This window comes from Watersipora subatra, chromosome 1 (assembly GCF_963576615.1).
Source record: "Watersipora subatra chromosome 1, tzWatSuba1.1, whole genome shotgun sequence".
Classification (NCBI taxonomy): domain Eukaryota; kingdom Metazoa; phylum Bryozoa; class Gymnolaemata; order Cheilostomatida; family Watersiporidae; genus Watersipora; species Watersipora subatra.
In genome coordinates this window covers 59,950,942-59,974,770 of record NC_088708.1, presented here as the reverse complement: position 1 = coordinate 59,974,770, position 23,829 = coordinate 59,950,942, and the positions used below count along the sequence as shown (strand labels likewise).

The following is a 23,829-nucleotide window of genomic DNA, read 5'->3' as shown; positions in this document are numbered from 1 at the left end:
TAAACTTTGAATTCACCTTAGATAGCTTTAGCTTGCTAAACACACACGCTTAAAGCTAAGTTGCGGTATGTATTTTCTAATTATTTTACTGAATTTCAACTTCTTATCACGCATCAGTTTCTGTCTTCGATCTCACTATAACTTTTAGCGGACCCGTTTAAAGCTTTTTTTAACCTAAATTGGCAAAAAAACCTGAGCGATGCTGTTTTTGTAATGAAGTAGATTTTTGTTAGCCGGTTAATGAAAGTTGTCTGACCTTCTGTTTAAAAGGATCGCAACTCTAATTTTGCTACTGTTTTAAAGGTAAAATATTACCATTTTACGCACGAGAATTGTTGAACTGAGAGAAATCGGTTATCGTTACCCTTTCAGACATTGCAAAAATATTTTCAGCGAACAGCAATTCGGCGTCTTTGTTATTTTGATGTACGTAATGAGCACATCGACTGCCAAATTTGAACTCGGGCGAGAATTTTGTTCAATTATGGTGAATTAGATTCGTATGGTGAGGGTAAAAAATCATTTTGTTCTACGTCGCAAGGGGAAAAAATCTTAGGTTAGGGTAATTGTATCTTGAGGGTGCGCTGTACTTACAAAAAATGCCTTCGGAGATCATGTTGAGGGCCTATTCAGGTAAAGGGATAGATGCATTCGCCATTATGTTTAAAAAATGACCTTGTAACTCTTCAAGTAGCTCAATCAGTCAGGAGTTTACATATGATACAGGAGGTGTTGCTTTAAAGGTTTACTTGCAACAAAATTCACATTACAGTTATTTGGAATCAAAAAATTCACTGTGTTTTACTCTGCTATTTTGTAGGTGCAAATTATGTGGAAATGTTATTACAAGCTCTTCAAAGCTCAAAAATGAAAATTTAATCGCAGCCATCACGAAAATGCCGTAGTTTGGAATCTCTTTATTTCGATGAGGTTCTCAAACATTTTGGTTATCCATCATTTGCACATGGGTTCGTTCACGGAAAAGCCGCCATATTTGTAGAAAACGATCGTTATTATTTTATTTAATAGCATTTTTTGGTGTTGCTCGATATTATAATGAAAGAATTGCAAACAAAAGCATCGTTTTCAAAAATTATTTTCAAAAGCTTCGTTTTTTAATGATAAAAGTTGTCAATAAAGATGGCTGACAACGATAGAATGACGTCACGAAAAAACGAAGGATTATTTTTACACGATGTTATCTTATGAATTGAAAGGCCAATAAAAGGCTCAATATAAAACGTCTCTTTACACTAATTTATGACAAACACTTCAGGTTTTACCGAAAGGCCCGTAGAGGTGGAATGAGATAGGTTTTTTAAGTTCGAGACGAGACTCGAGACACTGTCTTGTAAAAATTCGATACACGAGACAGTAAAATAATAAGCATTTTATGATGATTGCACTACACAAGGATTAGCGTACTTGATATATAAAATTGATAAACCTCTTTTTAAATTGAATTTTCACCTGGTGTAAACGATTTAAATACAACATTTAATAGCGATATGCATGTATTTTTTGTAAACAAAAGTGACACAAACAGCTTTAAAATAGTGAAGTTATATATTTCTAAGAATTTGGAGCTTGATTGATAATAATTATTATAAACATATTGCTTTGTACATGTATATTTTTACCATCTATTGAATAGGTCTTACTTTTTAATGTAATAAAATGTGTGATGAAACCGATAGCCGTCGATCTACAAAGAAGTGTTGCAACTAAAAGAATACACGATAACACTTTGATTCTTATTGTTTCATTTATGTTAAGTTTTGTTTGTGTGTTAACTGTAGTATGTGAATTATATTTAAATTGTACTCATGAAATTATATGAATTACTGTATATATTCTTATATTGAACTAACAAAAATGTTATTGTTACCCGAACACGGACTATGGTCGACACGGCCTTTAGTTCGTTTCTGCGTGACCAGGCAAGTTTCACCCGCATTTGGTATTATATAAAAGAGGCCCTAATTTTATGAAGGGCAGTTGGTGTTTGGACACGATACAATAAAATACAGACATCTTACTCGCAACAGTCTTATTTATTAAATCGGATTATTCGGAGGGCAATTGGATACGACCCCGGTATCTGTTTTAAGGACACCGAACCGGACAACAATATATTAACAGGGCCATTGTCCAGACTACATGATTAGACTCGGTGGCCAACATAATCGATAATGACAAGTAGTAACGGACCGGGTATAACTTTAAAGGCAGTTGCCCGCAATACCTTACAATATATGGAGTTGTTGCTACCGCGAGAAGCCATGTTTTAACAGCTGTGCGAAGGCGCTTTAGTTTTATTTCCTGTCTCTCGTTTGGCAATAGTTAGGTCGAGACGAGACCGATACGAGATGAGACAGGTCGATACTCGAGATGTCTCGTGTCTCGTTCCACCTCTAAAAGCCCGTATTAAAAATAGATACCTAAATATCAAAAATATACTTCACGCGATCAATAAAACCATGTCTATTGTCATTACGCATCTATTTCATCATCATCGTAATGCTGTCATTTTGAGTGCAGATATCTCAAAACCTACCTTAAAAAGTTGTTCAATTCTTTAACCTTAGGAGTGCATATCATCCTCTGATAAACATGAGGAGCCTGTTGGTCACCTTTGATAGGCGAAAAATGTTGCAGAAATTGTTTGCGCTGTTTGTCTGGAAGTATGGGTCACATGATCAGATTACGACTAGATGATTAGACCACACCGAAACAAAACTGTAAAGTAGCTAGCATCTATATTTAATACAGGCTTTTCGGTGGAACCCGCTGTGTTTGTCATAAACTATTGCTACGAGACCTTTTTATATTGAGCCTTTTATTGGCCTTTCAATTCACGTGGTAACATCACGTGTCAAAACAATAACCACAATGTTTGAGAATGTCATCGAAATAAAGAGATTCTTACCTACGGCGTTTTCGTGATGGCTGCAATTAACTATTCGTTTCTCAGCTTTTAAGAGCTTGTAATCATATTTCCACATAATTTGCACCTACAACACAGCAGAGTTAAACATGGAGAACCATTTGATACCAAATAATTGTAATGTGAATTTTATTGCAAGTCAACGTTTAAGTCGAGACTCTTTCAAGAATCGTTATAGATATCAGGTTATGTGCAAGCATAATACAATGAAACATGGATAACTCAAACTTCACGGGACCGAGCGAAAGTGTTTGAGCTATCAGAGCGTTCAAGTTATCAGAGCACAGTCACAAGTGAATGTATTTATCAGTAGATACATATACAAACTACATGTATATGTAAAACTTAAGTATAGGTTGTTTGTTGTAAGTTAAAGGGCATCTGATGTAGAGTTTTAAAGTATTTATCAAAAAGTATAGATATTTTTATACACTTGAGATTTGTGTGTTGTTTTAGGTGATGTGACTGCCAGAACCTTTTCAGATTAAAATTGGCAAAACCTAATCGCGGTTAAAAAGCTCAGAAGACATTTTTTCTTCTGAGTGTTTTACTCGAGATCAATTTTGCCAATTTTAATCTTAAAACGTCTTGTCAGTCACATCACCTAAAACTGCAAACAAATCTCAGCCCAATAAAAAAATATCTATTCTTTCTGATAATTTTCAAAACTGGACATAAGTAAACATTTATGACCAATGCAAAAAGCATGCTTTACATCTGATCAGTTGTTTCATTTAAAAAACTTATCGAGTGTAGTCTGTGACAAGGTATTGTTTTGACAAAGATCAACAGCGTGACTTATTGTAGAAATATATTTTAAACAGTTATTATAGTCCTTAAAAACTTGTTAGCCTTTTCTAACAAAATTGGCTCATCGATAGGTGCGCCTTCACTATGCACTTGTCTAAACTAAGTCAATAATACACCATCCAAATCATCGTGCGACGTTGAACGATCTCTTAGCCTTGATGAATTTTGGTCACATAACGATCTTATTCTTTCTTTTTGTTTAATCCATGTTGGCACTGTACTTTTTGGAAGATTTTCTCTTTTTGATAATGCTGATAGCTTTTGTCCTGCTTCGATTTCCTCGAGTAGTTTGTCAGAAGGTTTCCACGCTTTTCTTTGCTTGCGTGATGCCATCGTAAAGCGGATGTCTGTTGTAGCGGACGACAATCCACGAGCCTATTTGTGACCTTTTATCTTTATGTATCCGCATATAATCACTGTTACAATTTGTATTTTGCATGCTGTGTCTATCTTTATTAAATTTTTATCGCTAATACCTTCTAATGTTTATAGCTTGGCCGTAACTAAGCAAACGTCTTAGCGACCCTATTAATCATTTTTATACGATTTCTTTTCCGGTTCCATTACACGGTACGGGAGAAATTATATGTACACTATATGCGTATAAAAAGCGCTTTCGTTAAGAAAGCAGAGTAGTCTCAGCTCCGCGACTAGTGGAAACTCCTTCGAAATAAATTGAACGGAAACCACGTTTGTGAATTCGGCAAAAAACTGTTCGAGTTAACGGTGCCGAGGTCGAGTTATATAAAGCCATTTATCATTGCGTGGGAACGGACCAAGCAAATCCATTCGAGTTAACCATGTGTTCGATATATCCGAGGGCGAGTTATCCATGTTTCACTGTATTTAGAAATTGAGGTACATAATACGAACAAGCCTGTTTTTGTCAAATGTAGTAGGCAGTTTAGCCATTGAAGTTCTGCTCGCAATCTATGATGGTCTGTGCAGCGCCTGCGGTGACTGTTCAATACTGTCCAGGTACTAAGCAGCCTCAAAACATGAGGACAAAATGAGTTGCTGAGTTTATGACTAATGATAATTTTTGTTGGAGCCTGGGAAACTACATATTCTATGTCTATTGCAGATCTTCAAGCTTTGCCAACAGTGTACAGAGAAAGAAAGCGCTCCAAACGATAGCAGACAGACAACTATTTTGTTTCTGCATAGTAGTTTTAATTTGAACAAATTTACTGTATATAGCGACATGGTTTGCAGATTATAGAAGAATCTATGTATGTTGTATTTTTTTACTCTAGCCTAATATAATAACAGTATCTACATAGTGTACAGCTGTCAGTGATATCCTGCGTACTATGTTATTTTGTTGTACAAATCTCTTGTAGATATAGCCTGTAAATAATGTATTTGCATAGACTGGGCTCCGATTGCTATTGGTGAGATCTTATCGTTCTATTGTGAGTCGAAGCATTGACTCACCCCACCATTGTCTTTTTTATCTTTTATATTTATGCTGTCCGCATTTAATTGTAGTAACACGAATCTTCCACATCAACATTTTATGCCCTCATTAGAAAAACCTAACATTTCTCAATGGAGAATGATTATCACTAGTAGCAATTGCATGTCAATTAATGAACTATTTTGGTATGTGCGTAAACAATTGATGCCACCATAAATCTTACTATTTTCTTCATGATTTATTACAATCAAATGTAATAAACATTCACATATTGCATCATTGTTGTTCCTGTATTTGTGGCTGCTGTTAAATATTGTCACAACAGCTGGAGTTTTCTGTTCATGCATCTATGCCGCGTTATACATCAAGGGATTCGAACAATTAGGCATAGACATGATAATTCGTCATCAATTTATTTACATGCGCTTGCTTTATATATCATTATGTAGCGAAAATATTCCGACGGTGTCGCCAACTAGCGTTATTTATCGCGCTTCTCAGGCTAAAGTTTTGGAGAAAGAAAAAGCTCAATCATCATGGAATGTTTAATAGGAATCCAATGTAACGGCTTTGTTATGATTGCAGCAGACACCAATATTGCTAGGAGTATTGTTCGTATGAAAAACGGTGAGTATAGGTTTTTGCACGTTCATGGTATCACAACAGTATGTGCTTGTTTACGGAATTTTTGTGTGTTTTATTTTTTCTGTTCATGAATTTTGTTATAGACGGTTGGCATTTTGCATATATCGTATAACGTGCGCATAATGTTGAGCGACATGCATTATGATATCTATAAAGTCGAGTTTTTTTAAGTATAACTTTCTTGCATCGAATGTATTTTCATGGATTGTCATTTTTCACAACGTAGGCCTACGTTCTGTTTTAGATCATGACAAAATGGTTCCACTCAGTGACAACGTGATGATGCTCACATCTGGAGAAGCTGGTGATTGCTTACAGTTTTCTGAATACATAGCTAAAAACCTGCAGTTATATAAAATGAGAAATGGCTACGAACTTTCTCCTGAAGCAGCAGCAAACTTCACCAGGCGCAATTTGGCAGAGTCCCTTAGAAGTCGAGTAAGTTTGTTGGGTTTGTCTGTGTTGCTGTCAATTTTTTTCATGATCGACTGCAGGTTAAATTCAAATTACACATTAGATCATTTAAAACGTATTTGTGCAACATGGTGAATGTAGGATTTGAAAGCTAAAACGCATCACATTGTAATGAAATGTTAGACTTAGAATGTCAGCATATATTTACTTGCAGAACACTGTAATATTGTTAAACCTACCTATCTGCTCATTTCAGTCATCAGCGGACCAAAATATTCTGCTGTAGGCAGGACCTTCATCTCATGATTTTCTCCAATAATCTTGATTTTGGTCATTTATGCAATGTTAACTACTGTACCTGTGTATGTTATTTTTGAAGCATACACTCTATCCTCCTATATTTATGTGGGACATTGCACTTTTAAGTTATAATTTGATTGCTCCAAAAAACCTGAGCTCATTGTACTCATGTAAATTTATGTGATTGTGCCATGCAGCACACTATTTCAAAATTGGCACGGCTATAATTGTGATCAAAGAATATTCCAAAATGATCTGTCTTATATAGGCATTCATTATCATATCTTGTAGAATGCATATATGGTCAACCTTTTGATGGCGGGTTATGATGAGAGAACTGGACCAAGTCTATATTTCATGGATTATCTGGCGTCTATGGTTAAACTGCCATTCGCAGTCCATGGTTATGGGTCCTATTTCACGTTGAGCATATTTGATAGATATTACAAGCCAGATATGTCTGTAGATGAAGCTTATGGACTTCTCAATAGATGTGTACAGGAGGTATATCAGTACCACATCAAGATATAATATATAAGATGCTTTTAGGAACCACCAGGAATGCTTGTTTCTTGCCTATAGCTGGTGTTTAACAACTAGTGTATACCTAGAAATTAATTAAAATCAAATAACAGTCAATTATAAAGGTACCGATCGCAAGATAGTATCTCCATTAGACCTCTGCTGCTACGTAACGATGATTTTTGTATTTTAATTTTGCTTTTCTATTCTATTTCATTTCCTTTGTTTAATTTTGTAGCTTGACCAAAGGTTTTTGGTGAACCTACCTAAATTCAAGGTAAGAGTCATCGACAAAGAAGGAGTGAAGGATATGGCTGATTTGTGTGCAAGTAAGAAGTTAGCTCCTGGAAACGATCAGCGTCAGTTGCAACCACTCTAATAGTTTAATAAATTACCAAGCAGTCTCCAACCAAAATGCTTGGAAGGAAGTCTTGGATCATCGGATTTGATATATTTACTATGATTATATTGTACAACAGAATTACACAAAATGTATGCAGTTAAACAAAGTTCAATTCTGCACTTTCAACTCTCCAAGTGCTCAGTCATTCTTCTGGATAGTTGTAATATGCTGCATTGTAGATCTATAAAAATAAGAGTGTCATTTATTGGCAATTTTATGGGAGCAATGTTTACGTAGCTAGAAGGTAGTTTGATAGTTGCATGTTACTCTCTTATCGGTTGTAAGGCAAGAATTTCATAGAGATGAATCAGTAATCAGCTACTTAGCAAATCTAAGCCTCGCTTTTTGCGTTAGCTATTTTCAAAGTTGATTATGAATGGAAAATAATTATTGTTAGGGGGTATAGCTGCAATCAGTGTTAATTCAGGAGACAATCACTACATTTTCTGCACCAAAAATTGTAGGTAGATTTCAGCAGAAGCTGACTGGAATGTTTTTGTATACCATTTACTAAGTGTCATATCGGATAATAGCATAAAGATAAATATGATGTCACAACACCCACGACAAGGGAAAGCAGTGTGAACTGTCACAAATTTGGTAAATTCATCAGCTTTAATAGGTAAACATAGTGAAAGGCTAATTTTGTTTAAAAAAGTCATTCAGCATTCAAACAAAGTCATTTTACCAATACGTTTTATCAAATACATTTAATAGGTTATTACAAACTGTATTTGAATAACACTATGAAGGTCAAAAGCCTTTGTTGACTTCCCCAAATGCGACCTCAATATCTGCAATACTAACAAATTGTATAAAATTTGACGACCAATTTATACAGCCTGGCCAAGCAATACGGACTCGGTACATCATAACATAACTCCAAATTGACCCATTGATCTCGAACATTTGGCATAGAAAGGGAGAGTAGGATCAGAGTACCAGACAAATTACATTAACCCTACAGTACCCAGACTGGCAATTAAGTAGGATGCGCAATGTTTCATTTCAATTTACATCAATTTGCACTTATATTTTATTGTGTAAAAAATTGTCCATTTTATTTTATTACGCTATAACATTATTACAACACGTATTATGATGGTTCTGGCTTGATAGTTCTGGTATGCTTAACAAGTCACTTATTTTTTTGTTGGGAGCTAAATAAACATGACCACTGGGTCACATGACTTGTTGTGAACCTATCAAAATTGATATCATTTGTAGCTAAATGATTATTCACAAATAGAATTTTCCAGTTGAACGCATTTTCTACTTTATGTTAACGTAACTCTACAAAACTGTTTTTACATACATGTATATATCACATGGGTACTGTAGGATTAACCGACAAAGAATAACTTGGTCGTCATCATTGTTTAGCAGACTCGATAAAACATTTACATACTTTTATTGGTTGTCAGAACAGTTTTGGTGTTAAAAACACCCTGTCGTGCCACAAAATCTTTAAAGGACTCCACCCCACCACCTACTCCAAAGTAGTGAGATTTACAAGATACCAATCTGTTAGGCAATTGAGGAAATGAACAACTAAATAGTAATATCAAAACGTGCAACCACATGTGTAAGTGCACTTGTGATTATAAACCAAAAAGCGCTGCTAGTACATGGCACTATAAATAAACAGACTTATTGAAGTTAAACACATTATGACATACAGTAACATATAGTAACTATCTCACATTCCCTGTAAGACACTAGTAGAGTGGGCTTCTTTGCAAATAGGCTCGCAAAGTAGGACAGAGAGTACTTACCAGCAGCCCATTCAAATTCTCGAGATCTACATGTATGTATAGATTTGATCTATGAAATAATACTGCTTGTAAGCGAAAAATGGAAAGAAAAACTCCAATATCTATCCTAGAATGTTGTGCATTGTAAGCAGTCACCCCTATAATTGGTTGGAACAGTATCCTGCCATGTTACTTAAATTTAGAACAAAATATAGCTCTGAATAAGCCTCTATAGGTGCTCCTAGATGCTATTAGCCCAGATCAAAAGATGCTAATGCAAGTATAGTAGCACTCAGTAATCCTTTTTTTCAAAACCCATAAGCAGTTTATGTGCTGTGCATGGTAAATAAAGGGGTGGTCTAAAGGATACATCGTGCCGTGATCAGACAGACAGTCTTTAAATATATTGTGTAACTTTTGGTATGAGTTACAATTATAGATGGTTTCCGACGTTAGAATAATATCGTACCTGTAAAAGAAACGCAGTCAAGTGAGAAGTCAATATTTACCAAAAATCAGTCACAAACGGCACAAACCATCCATATAGGAGCGATAGGTAATGATCAAGAGAAAGACAATTTTAGGTTTATTTTGCAAAGTAATTAATTTATCCTTTAGTATGATTTGATTGGCTCATAACATTGTCACTTCAAACATAAACCGGCAAGCAATTTTAAATAATATAACATAGTATAGCTCAAATAAAACTGATGCAATACAACCCAGAGCACTGTCATCATTTGTGTCACAGACAATCAGAATTATTTTTAACTTTAGATTGTTTCAAACCTATAAGCGTAATTTTAAAATTCAAGAACATTTTACAGACTTTAAAAATTTCCGCCATTCCTCTTCACCAAATTCTTGGTAGTGAAAAGAAATACAACCAACAATTTCAAGAAACCAACTGACACTCACCGACACTTGTTGGCAACCATGATCGCATGAAAATGTTTCCAATCACCGGAAAAAAATTTGCAATTTGTTAGTTGATCCACATTCTCAGAGCAAGTTAGTCTTGCATTGGGCATTGTTAGCTCCTGTAGTACATCCTTGTTCTGCAGTAAGCAATACAGTTTACATTAGAAAAATCCATTACTTCTACACTAAAAACTCACTAAACACTCATTTTTAAAAAATTCAGACTGCACATAAGTGAACCAATCACGAGTATTTCCTGATCATTTGTCCAAAGCTATGAACAACAATGTACGAGTTGTTTTTACTTTATTTCAACTAACACCATTGAAGAGAGTAGACAACTCCTTATATGATAGAATTATATTATTGTTATTTGTTAAATTCAAGCAAACATTTGTCTGAACTAAAAGCATTAGATGAAGAGACCAGGAATGTTCCTGCTTTGTCGATCATTATCAATCCTGATGTATTAGATGAGTATATATATCTGTCAATTGTTTAAAAAGCTATCAGTACTGCTGTTGTAGTACAAATAATACGTCAAACATGTATTAGCAAGTTGTCAAGCAATCTAGCTAGTTACCATAAAACCTCTAATTGAACGCCACCTCTACTTGAATTCCATTTCTATTTGACTGCCACTATGAGAGAAGGGTTGCAAAATAGAGCGCCACCCTATATTTGAGCGCCACCCTATATTTGAACGCCACCTCCATTTGACCGCCATGTTGACAATCTTTGATCTTTATGAACCCATAATATCAAATGATCAGTAGGAAAATGTCCACAAAATCGTATTAAAAGTGAATTGTTTACATCAACAACAATCAATTCTTTTGTTGTCTAACTTTAAAGCTTTGCACCTTTTTTCATTGAAACTTTAAAAGCAACACCATAGAAATCATTAATAACTCTAATTATTAATTATTTCTATGGCGTTGCTTTAAAATATCAAGACTGCTTTCCTTGTTTAGCGCAGTCTTGATACTTCAAAGTACATACATGTATATAAAAATGGTCTACATTTACGATGGTAGATAAACGATTAGTTTTGGGCCAAAAACTATGTTTAGCGAGCAAAGCTTTTACATGTTGCATTTGTGCTAAATGCAATGCATAAAAGTTTTGTTCTGCCAAAAATGGTTTGAACGCTAATATCGACTAGTTCAGCAGTGCAGACGAAGGAGTTGAAGTCTGAAGACATTGTGGAACGCATTGGACAATCACAAAATGTTTGCTTCATCGAAAGCAACAATTGGAATGCAGCTATCCGAGCAAACAATGCAAATATTTTTGCTTTAAAATCGTTAATTTTTGTTTCTGCATGTAATATAAGTATGGTTCGTTTATGTCACTTGCTCATGAATATGAACAAGTGACATAAATAATATCTAGCAAATATTTGTAGCATTTGATAAATTTTCACTATATAACTTATAAAATTGCAAATTCATAGCATAGTATTTGATGGCATAATTGCGGTAATCTGATCGTACAAGTGATCGATGCTCGTAACTCCTCATCTATTGCACTTAAAAAGCTAGTTTTGGCTGCAAACTTTAGCAAACATACCAATGAATGCGATGAGCTTTTATTGCAACATTGTTAAATATGCATGTAGACATAAAATAAAAATATGTTTTCAAATTTAGAATAAAATAAAAATTGAAAGCTCCAATAAATTGCAAAGCAAGACAAAACTATAATATAATATCATCGGAAGTTAATTACAAGCAATAGATATCAACTAGTTGAGATATTTCTCGGTTCCTTAATGCATATTTATCAAGAGATCTTTGACAAGTTGGAGCTAAGTTAGCAGATTTATTGCATCCAAAATGTTTAATATCGCTCCGACGGAAAAAGAGGGCAAAATATAGGCGATATTCGCTTCGCCCGTAAAAGGGCTAAATTTATCTTCCCAAAATTCTGACAAGCCAATTGAAAAATACAACGCAGCCTCTATTTGAATGCCACCTCCAATTGACTACCACTATAGAGGAAGGGTTAAAAATAGAGCGCCATGACGTTCAATTAGATGTCTTACGGTATATGTGTAATAACAGTATGTTGACACACTATTAGTAACTGCATTTATATACTATAGCTAACAATTGTATATATATTTATACTATAACAAATAACTGTATATACATACTGTAACTAACAACTGTATATACATACTAGAGCTAACAACTGTATATACGTACTATAGCTCACAACAGTATTTACATGTTATATAGAGCTAACAGTTACATGTGCATGTACATACATGCTACAGTTTGCAGCTATATATACTTGTACATATTAGATATAACTCACAACTATATGTATGTATACTTGCTAAAACTAACCACTGCTTATAATTAAAAAGGTCGATGAGATATGAACACTATACTGAGCATAATTATATCAGTAGACTACTGAATGCCCGGCTTTGCCTGGGTAATAAACAAGTTTTTGAACAAAAAATTCATTTTTATTAGCATATGCAACATTTACCTTTCCGACTTTTAAACTTCATATCATGAAAAAAGTGTGTTGTGCAGGTCAAATGTATTTAGAGAAAAAATAAAACAGCTGTAAATGTGTTTAAATGTGAAATAATAAGCGAGTAATAGTGGCTAGATAAAATCTGTCCTATTACAATGAAAAATGAGTTATACTTATACAATTAATATGAACTGAAAAAAAAAATAGAAATCATGAATATGTTGAATTAATAATAACAATGAGTACATAGAAGTGTGTGTATAAAAAAGGAAAGCAATTAATTAAGGAATTAAATACATCACTGAAGCAGTGAAACGCATGAGGATACCTTGTTTGACCGAACGTAGAGAGAATGCAGAGGCAATTCCTATTGGAGATTATGCAACATACAACAGTTACTGTTCATGAGAAGTTTTTAGTTTTTATAGTATTCAGTGATTGGCTTTAGAAATGGTTGCAAGTAGAACCGGAAATTAAGGCGTGTAAATTGAAATGGCACTCTTGAAAATGACAAATTGAAAAAACGGGTAACGAATATAAAGCTTTTAAAAATATTTCAAAAGAAAAACAAACGCAAAAGGCTAGATTAATTAATAATAAAAAGTACACACTTATCTTGTAAGCTGCAATCGTGACTAGAATTAAATGTGGAAAAACAACTCTGATATGCCGAACCGAAGCAACACGGAAAGACAATGCCAAACCGATAAATTTTAGATAATGATAAGTAAGATATTAGGAGAATAATGGCAGCTTAGTGTAGTGATTAGAACGTCTGCCACCGGATTTGGAGGTTCCGAGCTCAAATCCAGTGGAAAGCGTTTTTTCCCGGTGCTCAATTTAAATTGCTAGAACTGGACAAACGAACGACAAACAGAGAAACACTGAGATTTCTACAGATGGAAAATAAACAATGTAACATGGCATATTACTGCGAAACAAAACTCAGTAACAAAAGTATAGGTGGTCTTTATTTACAATGTGACCTAATGTTTTAATACTATGGTAAGTTCTAATGTGATATTTTTTTCCATTAATCACTTTTGATTATGACAGAACAAAATGAACCAACTCACGTAATCTTGGAAAGTGACGGATGCCCCTCTCAGAAGACAATAGAGTCCAGGAAGACCACTGCCACAACCGAGCTATAAACAGGCTAGCCATGGAGCATCCACCACAATACATGTGAACGTATTGAGCAGTTATATTCACAAGCTGTGGGCATGCATTATTTCTAAATGTATTCTTAAGACCTTAACATTAACAACTTCAAAGAACGTAGAAACAGTAATAACCATAGACACCATTGACATCATAGACCATATCCATTGATATATTGTACACACGCTACCTCCAGCACATTATCTCCTTTCCTCCATTTAGGGTATTTTTCGTAGAGATAATCCAACAACAAGTAAGAACACTCCCATGTTTTCCAACCACCTAAAAGTATCTGGATATCTAGAAAAAGAACTATTCTAAGTACTTTCACAGTCGATAGAAAGTGTGCTAGTTTAAGTACTTTCACAGTCGATAGAAAGTTGTTATTCAGTCTAGGATCAGAAGACCTGCTTGTATATACAAGATTTGGCGTCAAAGTATTAATAGAGGTATCACGGTAAGAAGGCATACTCTACCTTCATAGACACCCGGTACCAAGTCCGTGTTATCTCCAACGCTGTCTACCTGCTGTCCACTAGCAGTTATATGTTTGATAACGGTTTCATCGCCTAGTATCGTTTGTGTAAATGTCGGTAGGTGCTCATTGTTTGCCTAATAAATAAACCCGAATAACACCGAATGATAACATTAAAAACTATCATGATTATCTAGATACAAAATATGAATTGTATGAAATCAAATATGAAGCATTTTGTAACATATTTTAGTCATCATTAAGTGACCGCCTTAGAATGTTTTAGAATTGGGAGGCCAGAGAAATTCATTATATTTATTTATACATTGAAATTCTCTGGCTTTCTCTTCTAGTGAATAAATACAGTAGAACCTCTTATTGAACACCACCTTTATTTGCATGCCAACTCTATTTGACCGCCACTATAACGGGAGAAGGGCTGAAAATAGAGTGCCACCCTCTAAATGAACGCCGCCTCCACTTCTAATTTGACCGCCACTTAGACATTCTATGATCTTTACGAACCCATAATAGCAAGTGATCAGTAGAAAACTGTCCACAAAATCGAATTAATAATGAATTGTTTACATCAACAACAATTAATTCCCTCATTGTCAAACTTGAAAGCTTTTCATTTTTTTTCGTTGAAACATTGAAAACAACCGTAGAAATAATTAATAACTGTATGAGGCTAATCGTAGTTCTTTGTTAACACATTCCTAACACTTCAATGTACTGTACATATATAAAAAACAGTTTACATTTACGAGGGTACATGAACGACTAGTTTTAGGCTAAAAGTTGTGCTTAATGTGCATGCAGCGAAAGGTTCATCATTACAAGTATTTGTGCGAAATGCAACACATAAAAGTTTTGCTCTGCTAAAAAAATTGTTTCAACGGTAATATCGACTAGTTCAGCAATGCAGAAGAAGAGTTCAGGTTAGAAGACACTGTGGAAGGAATTGACCAACCAGAAGATGTTTGTTCTATCGAAAGCAACAACCAAAACGCAATTGGCCGAGCAAACGGTGCAAATATTTTTGTTTCAAAAAACATTAATTTTTGTTTCTGCATGTGTTCCAAGTATGGTTCATTTACGTTACTTGTTCATGAATATATATTTGTAGCATTTGAAAGATTATCGTTATAGCTTATAAATTTGCAGGTCGAGATGTTTTTCAGCTTTTCAATGCGTATTTATTTAGAGATCTTTGACAAGTTGGAGGTAAGTTAGCATATGTATTGCATACAAAAGGGTTAATGTCAAACATTTCGCATGGCATTTCGCAATGGCAAACATTCGCTTCGCTCGTAAAAGGACTAAATTTATCTTCCCAAAATTCTGACAAGCCATTTGAAAAATATAACGCCACCCTCTAATTGACCGCCACTATAGAATAAAAGTTGGAAAATAGAGCGCCATGGCATTCACTTAGATGTTTTACGGTATAGGCATGCTTGAGTATATGCATGGAGAAAGCTTGAAAAGGACAGTAAAACTGAAGGTGATGGAGCCATTGTAAAAAATGCAGATTCATTCAATGCTTAATGTTCACCATCAGAGGCAATCATTATTGTCATCAAGCCTGAGGAATTTTGTAAAAATGAAGCTTTTCTAAACGAAAGGTGGGAGGGTGTCTTAGGGGTAAAGAGAACTCAACAAATTCATTGTGTGCAAAGTGCTGCCTGTGTCAGTGGTTCTGAGGACAAAACTATTCATAAAATACGAAAAAAGTCACAGCTGTTATTCAAATTGATTTAAGTTTTAAGTGTGATGATCATGGTGTAGTCAAAGATGAGACAAAGTGTAGAAATGACCAACATTAACTATGTGGCCATCATAAAAGCTTGTGATGTAAAAATCAAGGAGTTTGAGGTAAAGTTTTTAAAGAGAGTAAGAGGGCTTATGGGTTTAGAATTTGTTATAAAAGAAAACGACCAATCCTGAGTAGAGGAGAACCAAACACTCACCATTTTCACATGCCCAATTTTAAATAACAAATTACAGTATTTATTTGCTGAATTGGATAAAACTGAATTGAAATTAAAGTTGAAACTGAGTTTAAACTGAAATTGAGTTGTTCAGATCATTTGCAGTTATTTACATTCTTGGATAAATATTTAGCTGAATAGCTTGTTATTGTGTATTTCTGTTTACTGCCTTTACTAGTGCCATGTACTTACGCTTGTTGTTATGTGTAACACTTAATTTCATAAACTAATTGTTATGTTATATCACTCCATATAAATATGCGATTATGCTCAATTAAGATTTTAACTACAGTGTTATGTTTCTTATGAATTTCAACACAAATAAATGGCTAATAATCATGGGAAAATCACAGTGTCACCTCATGCACATTTCGCTGGTCAAGTCACACACACTTTCAATCGTTTACTCATGTTATTCTTTCAATAAGCCCTTTACCTTTTTCAATAAAATGCATCTTTGACACTTTGCCCATCTTACGTGTTAAAGTCTAATGGGTAGTACTAGTCACTTCAGAAACTTCCCACATGGAAAATAGGTAAAAAAACGTTTTTTTGTGATGTCACGTCATGCGTGCCCCAAATGGGCCTTCATGACCTGAGAATCTGGTCAAATTGAGTAAAATTAGCATCTTCTTGTTCAGAATGTTATGATCTTCTAGATAGGACAGTTCAATGTTGTATATTTTGAAATGGATAAACAGAATTTAGTGAAAACCTCTCTGACTGTCATGTTATAAATTATGGACATGCCCAAATAAATATATAAAATACAAGCAAAAATATACGAAGATTATTGCTAATGTTAGTAGGTCTAGAAATATTTAAAAAAATAGAAGTATCTCTGTTGAAACATGCACTAGTACAAATCAACACTCCATAATAAAATAGTATGGAAAGGTGAGCAGCTGTTCATCTGCACTTCATCAGCAAACTTCATCAGGAAGAAGTAAATAATAAATTTCATTCCTTAGCTGTGTACAAGTTCATAACTCGTAACACATCTATAAATGCCACTTCTAAGCGTCGGCATTACTACTTTCATTGACTAACCAATCGTATACTTTAACCTAATACAAGTATGTTTTTCAGGAATAACTTCTCTTCTAACAGAGAACAGACTCAATTATTTCAACCCAATCAATTTACTGAAACTCGGCAGCTAAGAATTCTTGGCACAATGACATGATTATAATGCTTAACATCTTCACTGTGTGTTATATTTTTATAGATTCTATCTTAATACAAGTAAAATGCTACATCCTCTTGATGCAGAGGTTCTATTAATTTGAGTTAAACAAAAAGAAGCTACTTCTCAACCTCTTATAGAAATTGTCATAGCAAGGAATCTTACACCGCTAGGGGTTGGTGTGGGACAAAACACTAGCTCTTCAACTTCATCTTCTAAGAGGGTGCCAGTCGTAGGGGTGACAGGAGCTAAAACAACGTACCTCTCAATACATTACAGTAGCACATCACAACACAAAAGTATAAAACTATTTAAATGATTTATATACACGTAAGTTGTTTCAAATGAGCCAGGTGATGCCAGTGGCATGAAGACATAAATGTGAGTACAAATTAATGTGTACAATGTGTACAACTCAACACTGTTCCTAACACTGTTTGTAATGCGTCCTTTAGGATATATTACTGTTGGCTGAATATAATCAAATTTAATGAGAGACATTATCTTGCATCTAGAATTATTGTTAGCAATAGAAAAAAGTGTAGGCTAATCTCTGTGAACCGTGAAACATATAGTACACGAGGTCTGATCCAAAAGTTCCAGGAATAGAGTTGTGTACACTTGCATATAAAAATGATGAAAAATCCTATTGCAGCAATCGCCGGCAAACATTTTACGATATTGTGACAAAATTTCAGGTTGCGATGACAATGGGTTCTTGCTTGAGCCCACATTTTATGTCAAAGTCTGTCGGTTGCTTCCAGCTACTTTTTAATAAATTCATCAAAATGTCCCATTTATCAGAACAGCATACATGAGTAGTCTCAGAAAGTTTTTGCCACGCCCACCTTTGCATTTGCCATTTTATAATAAGCAGTGTTGCACTAAAAACAACATGGCCGTAGGGCCTCATCCATATCTATCAAATCTGACTCCCTGTGACTTCTGGATATTTCCTAAGTTAAAACCCACTATACAAGGGACCAAATTTCAATCCAATAATCATTTCAATCAATAATAATTCAAGAATTCAGAATCAATTCAACAAGCAACAACAACAAAACTATGCAACATCAATGCTGATGGCTTTCAGCACTGCATGGCATCACTGCAAAGGAGGTCTGTCAAGAGAACTGTTATCCAAAGGAAGTAGTTTATAGGGTATAACTGGTTAGGTAATATAAGCAACTTACTTTTGAGTTTCAAGTTATAGCTCTATTACTGGAACTTTTAGATCAGACCTCATACTAGCACAGCCTTCATTTGTTGCTAAGCAACGATTATCTTCCTTACTCAACCTTTACACTCTGGCAACATTGGTATTCAAAAAATTTACTGTTTCAACAGATTTCTCTCTTTTAACTTCCTCATGTCCATAATAGCAGATTATATAAACAGGTATAGATCGGTATTGAGGTTGTGGTTAATACATGGATTTTAAAGAGAGCATGACTTGAAGTACCATGATCAGACTAAAGTATCTTCATATCGATATCACCTAGTGTAGTTGTTTAATCTGTTATTCATGTTTCAAGTTAAGGCTCTCAAACCTGTATTATTGTTATACCTGAAATCAGCCATATACAGATAAACCTAAAAAAGATAACAAGCCACATCACCATGCAGCTAACATACATAACTCCCAGAGTTACAACATATACAAATCCCCCGATTGGGATTACTACCATTTGTGACAAGACCCAGACGATAACAACCTGTGGCATGTGGTGTAAGAAGATCTTCATCTGGTACCAATTTAGACCAGACCAGGGATTAAAACTGAAGATTAAAATTTATGAAACCCCGCTGACGGAAAAACAACAGCCAGGAACCCCCACAATTACAAAATTCAATATTGAAAAGTTGAAACATATAGTTTCACTCTTGGACACCAAGGCTAACTCTCAACCCATATATGAGGACGCATGTTCACCCATATACTTTACTCTTTCAATACAGCTTCATCATGACAGACAGACGTGTCAGCAGATTAAGTGGAAGAGTCAACTTTCGAAGAACAAAGGGGGTGACTGTGTTCTATGTCCCTAGAAAATTATTTTTATAAGTTTATTCAAGAGTGCACCTTATTTTATATTATCTTGTTTTTAAATAAACAAGGTATTGTGAAACCATTTTTTGCATACCTTAGAGATTTCCTTTCTCAGAGCATAGTCTTAGATTCTCACATCTAGGAAGGTCTTTTATAGGATCCTGATTACATTAATCAACAATACATTGGTTAAACAGTCATTTATCGGGATTGGTCCTAATCTGAGAAGTCAGTACTGCCGATTAGCAGTGTATCTGCGTTCGAGAATAAACTTGAGCTACTTCCTAACAGTTGTAAGATTATTTGGTAAGATAATCGTTTTTTTCGTGACGTCATTCTATCATTGTCTGCCATCTTTATAGACAACTTTTATCGTTAAAAACACGAAGCTTCTGCAATTAATTATTGCAAACGATGCTTTTGTTTGCAAATTATTTATCTTAGTATCAAAACAAAACCGAAAAATACTATTAATCAAGAGAATGACAATCGTTTTCTACAGAGATGGCTGCTTTTTCGTGGACGAGCGCATGTGCAAACAGGGTGATGACGTAAAAAAACGATGAATACTATCATTAATCAACACAACATAATTCTGTTTTAGCAGCATAAATGTATCTGTGGATTTCAATCCGAATTACTTCTAACACAGACAGCGTCTTTGAATTCTTCACTTGGGGATAAAAATGCACGGCTGCTCTGAGTGGCTAGTTTTTGTTTTGCTGATTTCTTTGAGTTCTCAAAGTTTTTGAGTGCTGAAAGATTACATTCTGCCTCTATTAGATTTCAGCAGAGTTTGTGCACATAAAACTATTGTGTTAGTTTCCTGAAACTTACTATCATCAGCGTCATTTGTTAATGGAGCAAGAAAATCGAACTTGAAATCCATCAATTCTACCTATCAAATTCTTTAAAAAACAGATTAAAAAGCATGTGCAATTTAATAGACATAAATAAGCCGTAAAAGGATGTATACACAAAACTACGATAATTCAACAGACGCTTCGTTACAAAACACACAATTATGTAAACTACAGCTATGTCAAGGTTGTTTTTTTGTTTCCGTAAGCTTTGGTTGAGTGATCGTTGAATGCTATTATGTTCATCCATTGTAAAACGTTAATTAACATTTTGCAATTGCAAACAAGTCATTACAACAGTTTTTGTTGATCCGTGAGTGTTTGTAAAACACTAAATACTAAAGTAATTTATATTGCAATAGGTGTAGCTGTTTGTTTTTGATGCATAAACCATTTTTTATTTAAAATAAACTCTTATTGAAGTTGTACACAACCGAAGTAGTCTGAATTAAAAAACAATGAGTATGACGTGTTAAAATGCATTACGAACTGCTTGACTAGTTCATTTGGTTCATTTTATTAAGCTATGCATTTCTGGCATACATGGATCAAAAATGAAAAACTAAGACTATTAATCATTTTTATCTCATAGATTGTTGAAATCTTACTAAACGATTTTGCTTGGTTTCACTGCACATTCACATTTTTGTTGGTTAGTTTAAGGCCTGATGCAGCAGGCTGGCTAGTCAGCAAGTCCATATATAAAGTTAGCGCTAGATGCTAGCAAAAAGTTATGCTTCTGATTATAAAGTTTAGCTATCATTCCAAAAAATATTAGTTGTGCGAAATTAATGAAATTATATCAATTTAAATAGCAGTCGTTTGATTTACATTGCAGTAATCATTCAGAATGGCAAGTCAGTGTTAGTAACCATTGGTGTATATCCCCTTTAACAGCAAAAAACTTACCAAAATCTACAGGATATTCATCTACTACAACATTATTTTTTATCGCTTTTGCTGTCATACAAAAAATTTTATCAGCTCATAATTATTTAACTCATTATGTCTATCTTGACAGGTGCTATTGTTTATAATTCATCTGGTTTTGCATCTCCAAAGTAGGCAGTAAACAAATTTAAAAAACCGTTCTAAGATGCATGCGTCAGAGGCTAAATAACTTTGTAGGATTGCACTGTATGTTATCATAAAGTTGTAATTTGTTAGTCTATGTAATTGTCTATCAGCAAGTATATTTGACTAGTTTATTATTATGTTTGGGGGCACTATATTGTAAATGTAACGTAAATTATAACATAAATGACACAGAACTACCGAATTGCTTGTGAGCAATCAATCTTGCTTGATTTCATTGTTTGATTTCCAGTTTCAATAAACTGCTTTGCTAGTGCTCCGAATGTTTTTTCTGATTATTGTACATGCTCAAGTGAAATGCTCATTTAATATTTTGAGGTTTTTGCTAATGGCAATGCTTCGAATTGAAGTAGCTTGTTTTGTATTTTACTAGGGACTTGCTGCAAATTTATTGCTTTCATAAGCCAATCAAACCAGATGAAACCAGTACTAGTTAATCATATTGCATTTTAGTGAGCTCATGATATAGGTAACTGAAATGAGAAGTATGAGCTCTTATGCAGCCAATTAGAATCTCACATTTTAAATAGCAAATAGGTAGAATATGCTAATCGAAGACATGAATAAAAAGCCAGTAATCGACAACTTATTACGAATGTTTTGGAGTTGTTTTCCCTCCTTGGCTTATTCATCCGACAACTCTCATATTGCTTCGGTTGTAGCGAATTGATCAAAATATTTGTTTTCATTAAGTAGGTTTTTAGAGAATATTGTAAATACTTATTGTACAATTACCCAGAGTATAAGTTCTGCTAGAATTGCTTGATTACCTCCACTCATTAGCCTTGCTCTAAATATTGGTAGTGAGTGTCAATAAAGATAATCAATAGAGTATAAATATGGAAGTTGTCATAACCTTTATTTTATTTTGATGAGTTAACTGTGAGCTTTGTAGCTTGGTCCTCTTTCATTTTTGTTCAGTCAAGGACAATCAGCTTAATGTTGTAAGTTATGGGAAGATGAATTCCACATGTCACCCAGAATGATATAGAGATATGTCTTATTCTTGTACAAGCACGTTACACTTTCTGCCCTGTAAGTTTTGATTCCTTCTTAGTAGACTATGTGTAAAGTTATTATTGCTTACTATACGTTCTCTTATTTCCTCTTATGTTTAAGGCCATCGTTATACTTATAGGTTATGGAGGAGAATGGTTTTGTCTTGGTCAAAAGAAAAAACAAACATTCCAAGAGAAAAGGCAACAATTTTATGGTCACTGAAACAATAGATTCTCTTGACCTTTCACCTATTGAAACAGGGTTAACAAAATTGGAACTGGTAGGAGTCAGGCAGCGAGTAGAGGAGTATAAAGTGCGTATCATCCAGCATCCTGTCTGGGTGTCGGTTACTAACCGCATCGATGAAGCAACAGGCAGTACAGATATATCGGAGATCGTCTGCTATGGTCTGGGCAGTCTCCTTTCTGGCTCATCCACTTATGCGAGCCGGCAACAGCTCGCCTTACTTTTAGCTCTCAGGGATAAGCTGTCAGTAGCGGCTCACGTCTTTGATCCTGTATTTAACAGTCAAGATGTTGAGCTTTGTAAATCCTTAAATATAGACTCACTACCCCAAAATGACTTTGGAAAGAAATATGCAGCCTTGAAGACCATATTCTTTATGCCGCGATGTCCTTTTGAGTTGTTTAACAATATTATAGAGACAAATAGGGAGAATCTATCAAACATTATAATTTTTGGTAATGATTTGACATTACTTGACTTGCAATTACCGTCCCATGAGTTTAAGAGACAGTTTCCTTTCATATGCGATTCTCTACCTATGACTTGCATCTTGAAGCCATGCTTTGCTGGTTCTCCTCTTGAAGACGTGATGAATAACTGTGTGATACACACTTTCTGCCCGTAATGGTTGAGCTCTGCATTGTTTCCATCAACAATTTCCTCTCAGGGTACTAGTGCTAGTACTAGTACCCTGAGAGTAAACTAGTCTCAGGGTACTAGTTTCACACAATCCTAAGGTGTGTGATTTGTTTTATACCATAACTTGTTTGTAGCATAACTGCCTTTACATTTTAGAGAGCAATTATATTATAGTGAGAAACTCATTGCATGTGGTAGGCACCTAAATTGGATTACATGTAATCTATAATCACTGTTTCTGTTATTCGTCCATTTCATTGCTATTGTACCTAGCTTTTGCTCATCTGTTCACTAATATTGTGCCTTTTCTGTCCACCGCTGTAAAACCTTGAACATATCCTAACCTCTTGAAGCAATGCACAAGGAATGAGAGGAATATGTATACATAAACAAAAGTGTCATTGTATTTGCTTGTTAAATGCAACTGTTTCAACGAGTGACTTGGTATGCATATACATATATGCACTGAAAATTTGTTTTGAATGTTGTTCT

General features: G+C 34.6%; 3 protein-coding genes across 5 annotated transcripts in view; 2 read left to right on the top strand and 1 right to left on the bottom strand.

The window, feature by feature from the left end:
- Positions 1–5,456, top strand: part of LOC137392975 (serine-rich adhesin for platelets-like) — a 29,656-nt gene extending 24,200 nt beyond the window's left edge. For both annotated transcript variants that reach the window (XM_068079361.1, XM_068079354.1), the window contains exon 10: positions 4,842–5,456. In XM_068079361.1, coding sequence (XP_067935462.1) covers positions 4,842–4,894 — 53 coding nt within the window. In that variant the 3' untranslated portion in view covers positions 4,895–5,456. The remainder of the gene's footprint in view (positions 1–4,841) is intronic.
- Positions 5,457–5,668: 212 nt separating this feature from the next.
- Positions 5,669–8,662, top strand: LOC137386011 (proteasome subunit beta type-2-like). The gene is made up of 4 exons (XM_068072657.1): positions 5,669–5,804; positions 6,067–6,260; positions 6,828–7,040; positions 7,297–8,662. The coding sequence occupies exons 1-4, from the start codon at positions 5,714–5,716 to the stop codon at positions 7,435–7,437; spliced, it is 639 nt and encodes a 212-aa protein (XP_067928758.1). The 5' UTR covers positions 5,669–5,713; the 3' UTR covers positions 7,438–8,662.
- On the bottom strand, positions 7,504–20,474 carry LOC137386010 (histidine protein methyltransferase 1 homolog). Of its 2 annotated transcripts, XM_068072655.1 has the most exons (9): positions 20,336–20,474; positions 17,614–17,696; positions 14,270–14,405; positions 13,984–14,075; positions 13,706–13,777; positions 10,134–10,273; positions 9,586–9,684; positions 8,870–8,985; positions 7,504–7,642 (listed from the first exon to the last, which is right to left on the bottom strand). In XM_068072655.1, exons 1-9 carry the CDS (start codon positions 20,385–20,387, stop codon positions 7,584–7,586), a joined length of 849 nt encoding a protein of 282 aa, XP_067928756.1. In that variant the 5' UTR covers positions 20,388–20,474; the 3' UTR covers positions 7,504–7,583. The 2 variants fall into 2 exon arrangements, with proteins under 2 accessions (XP_067928756.1, XP_067928757.1); XM_068072656.1 differs by lacking the exon at positions 17,614–17,696 and having other exon boundaries at positions 20,336–20,441.
- Between the last annotated feature and the right edge of the window lie 3,355 nt (positions 20,475–23,829).

Bases quoted from the DNA above. Each gene is read 5' to 3' on its own strand.
- LOC137386011 (XM_068072657.1), top strand. From the start codon at position 5,714: ATGGAATGTTTAATAGGAATCCAATGTAACGGCTTTGTTATGATTGCA. The intron at 5,805-6,066 runs GTGAGTATAGGT...GTTCTGTTTTAG, and splicing joins TATTGTTCGTATGAAAAACG to ATCATGACAAAATGGTTCCA. The intron at 6,261-6,827 runs GTAAGTTTGTTG...CATATCTTGTAG, and splicing joins CAGAGTCCCTTAGAAGTCGA to AATGCATATATGGTCAACCT.
- LOC137386010 (XM_068072655.1), bottom strand. From the start codon at position 20,387: ATGGATTTCAAGTTCGATTTTCTTGCTCCATTAACAAATGACGCTGAT. The intron at 13,778-13,983 runs GTAGCGTGTGTA...GCCTGTTTATAG, and splicing joins AAGGAGATAATGTGCTGGAG to CTCGGTTGTGGCAGTGGTCT. The intron at 10,274-13,705 runs GTGAGTTGGTTC...TGCTTACTGCAG, and splicing joins CCGTCACTTTCCAAGATTAC to AACAAGGATGTACTACAGGA.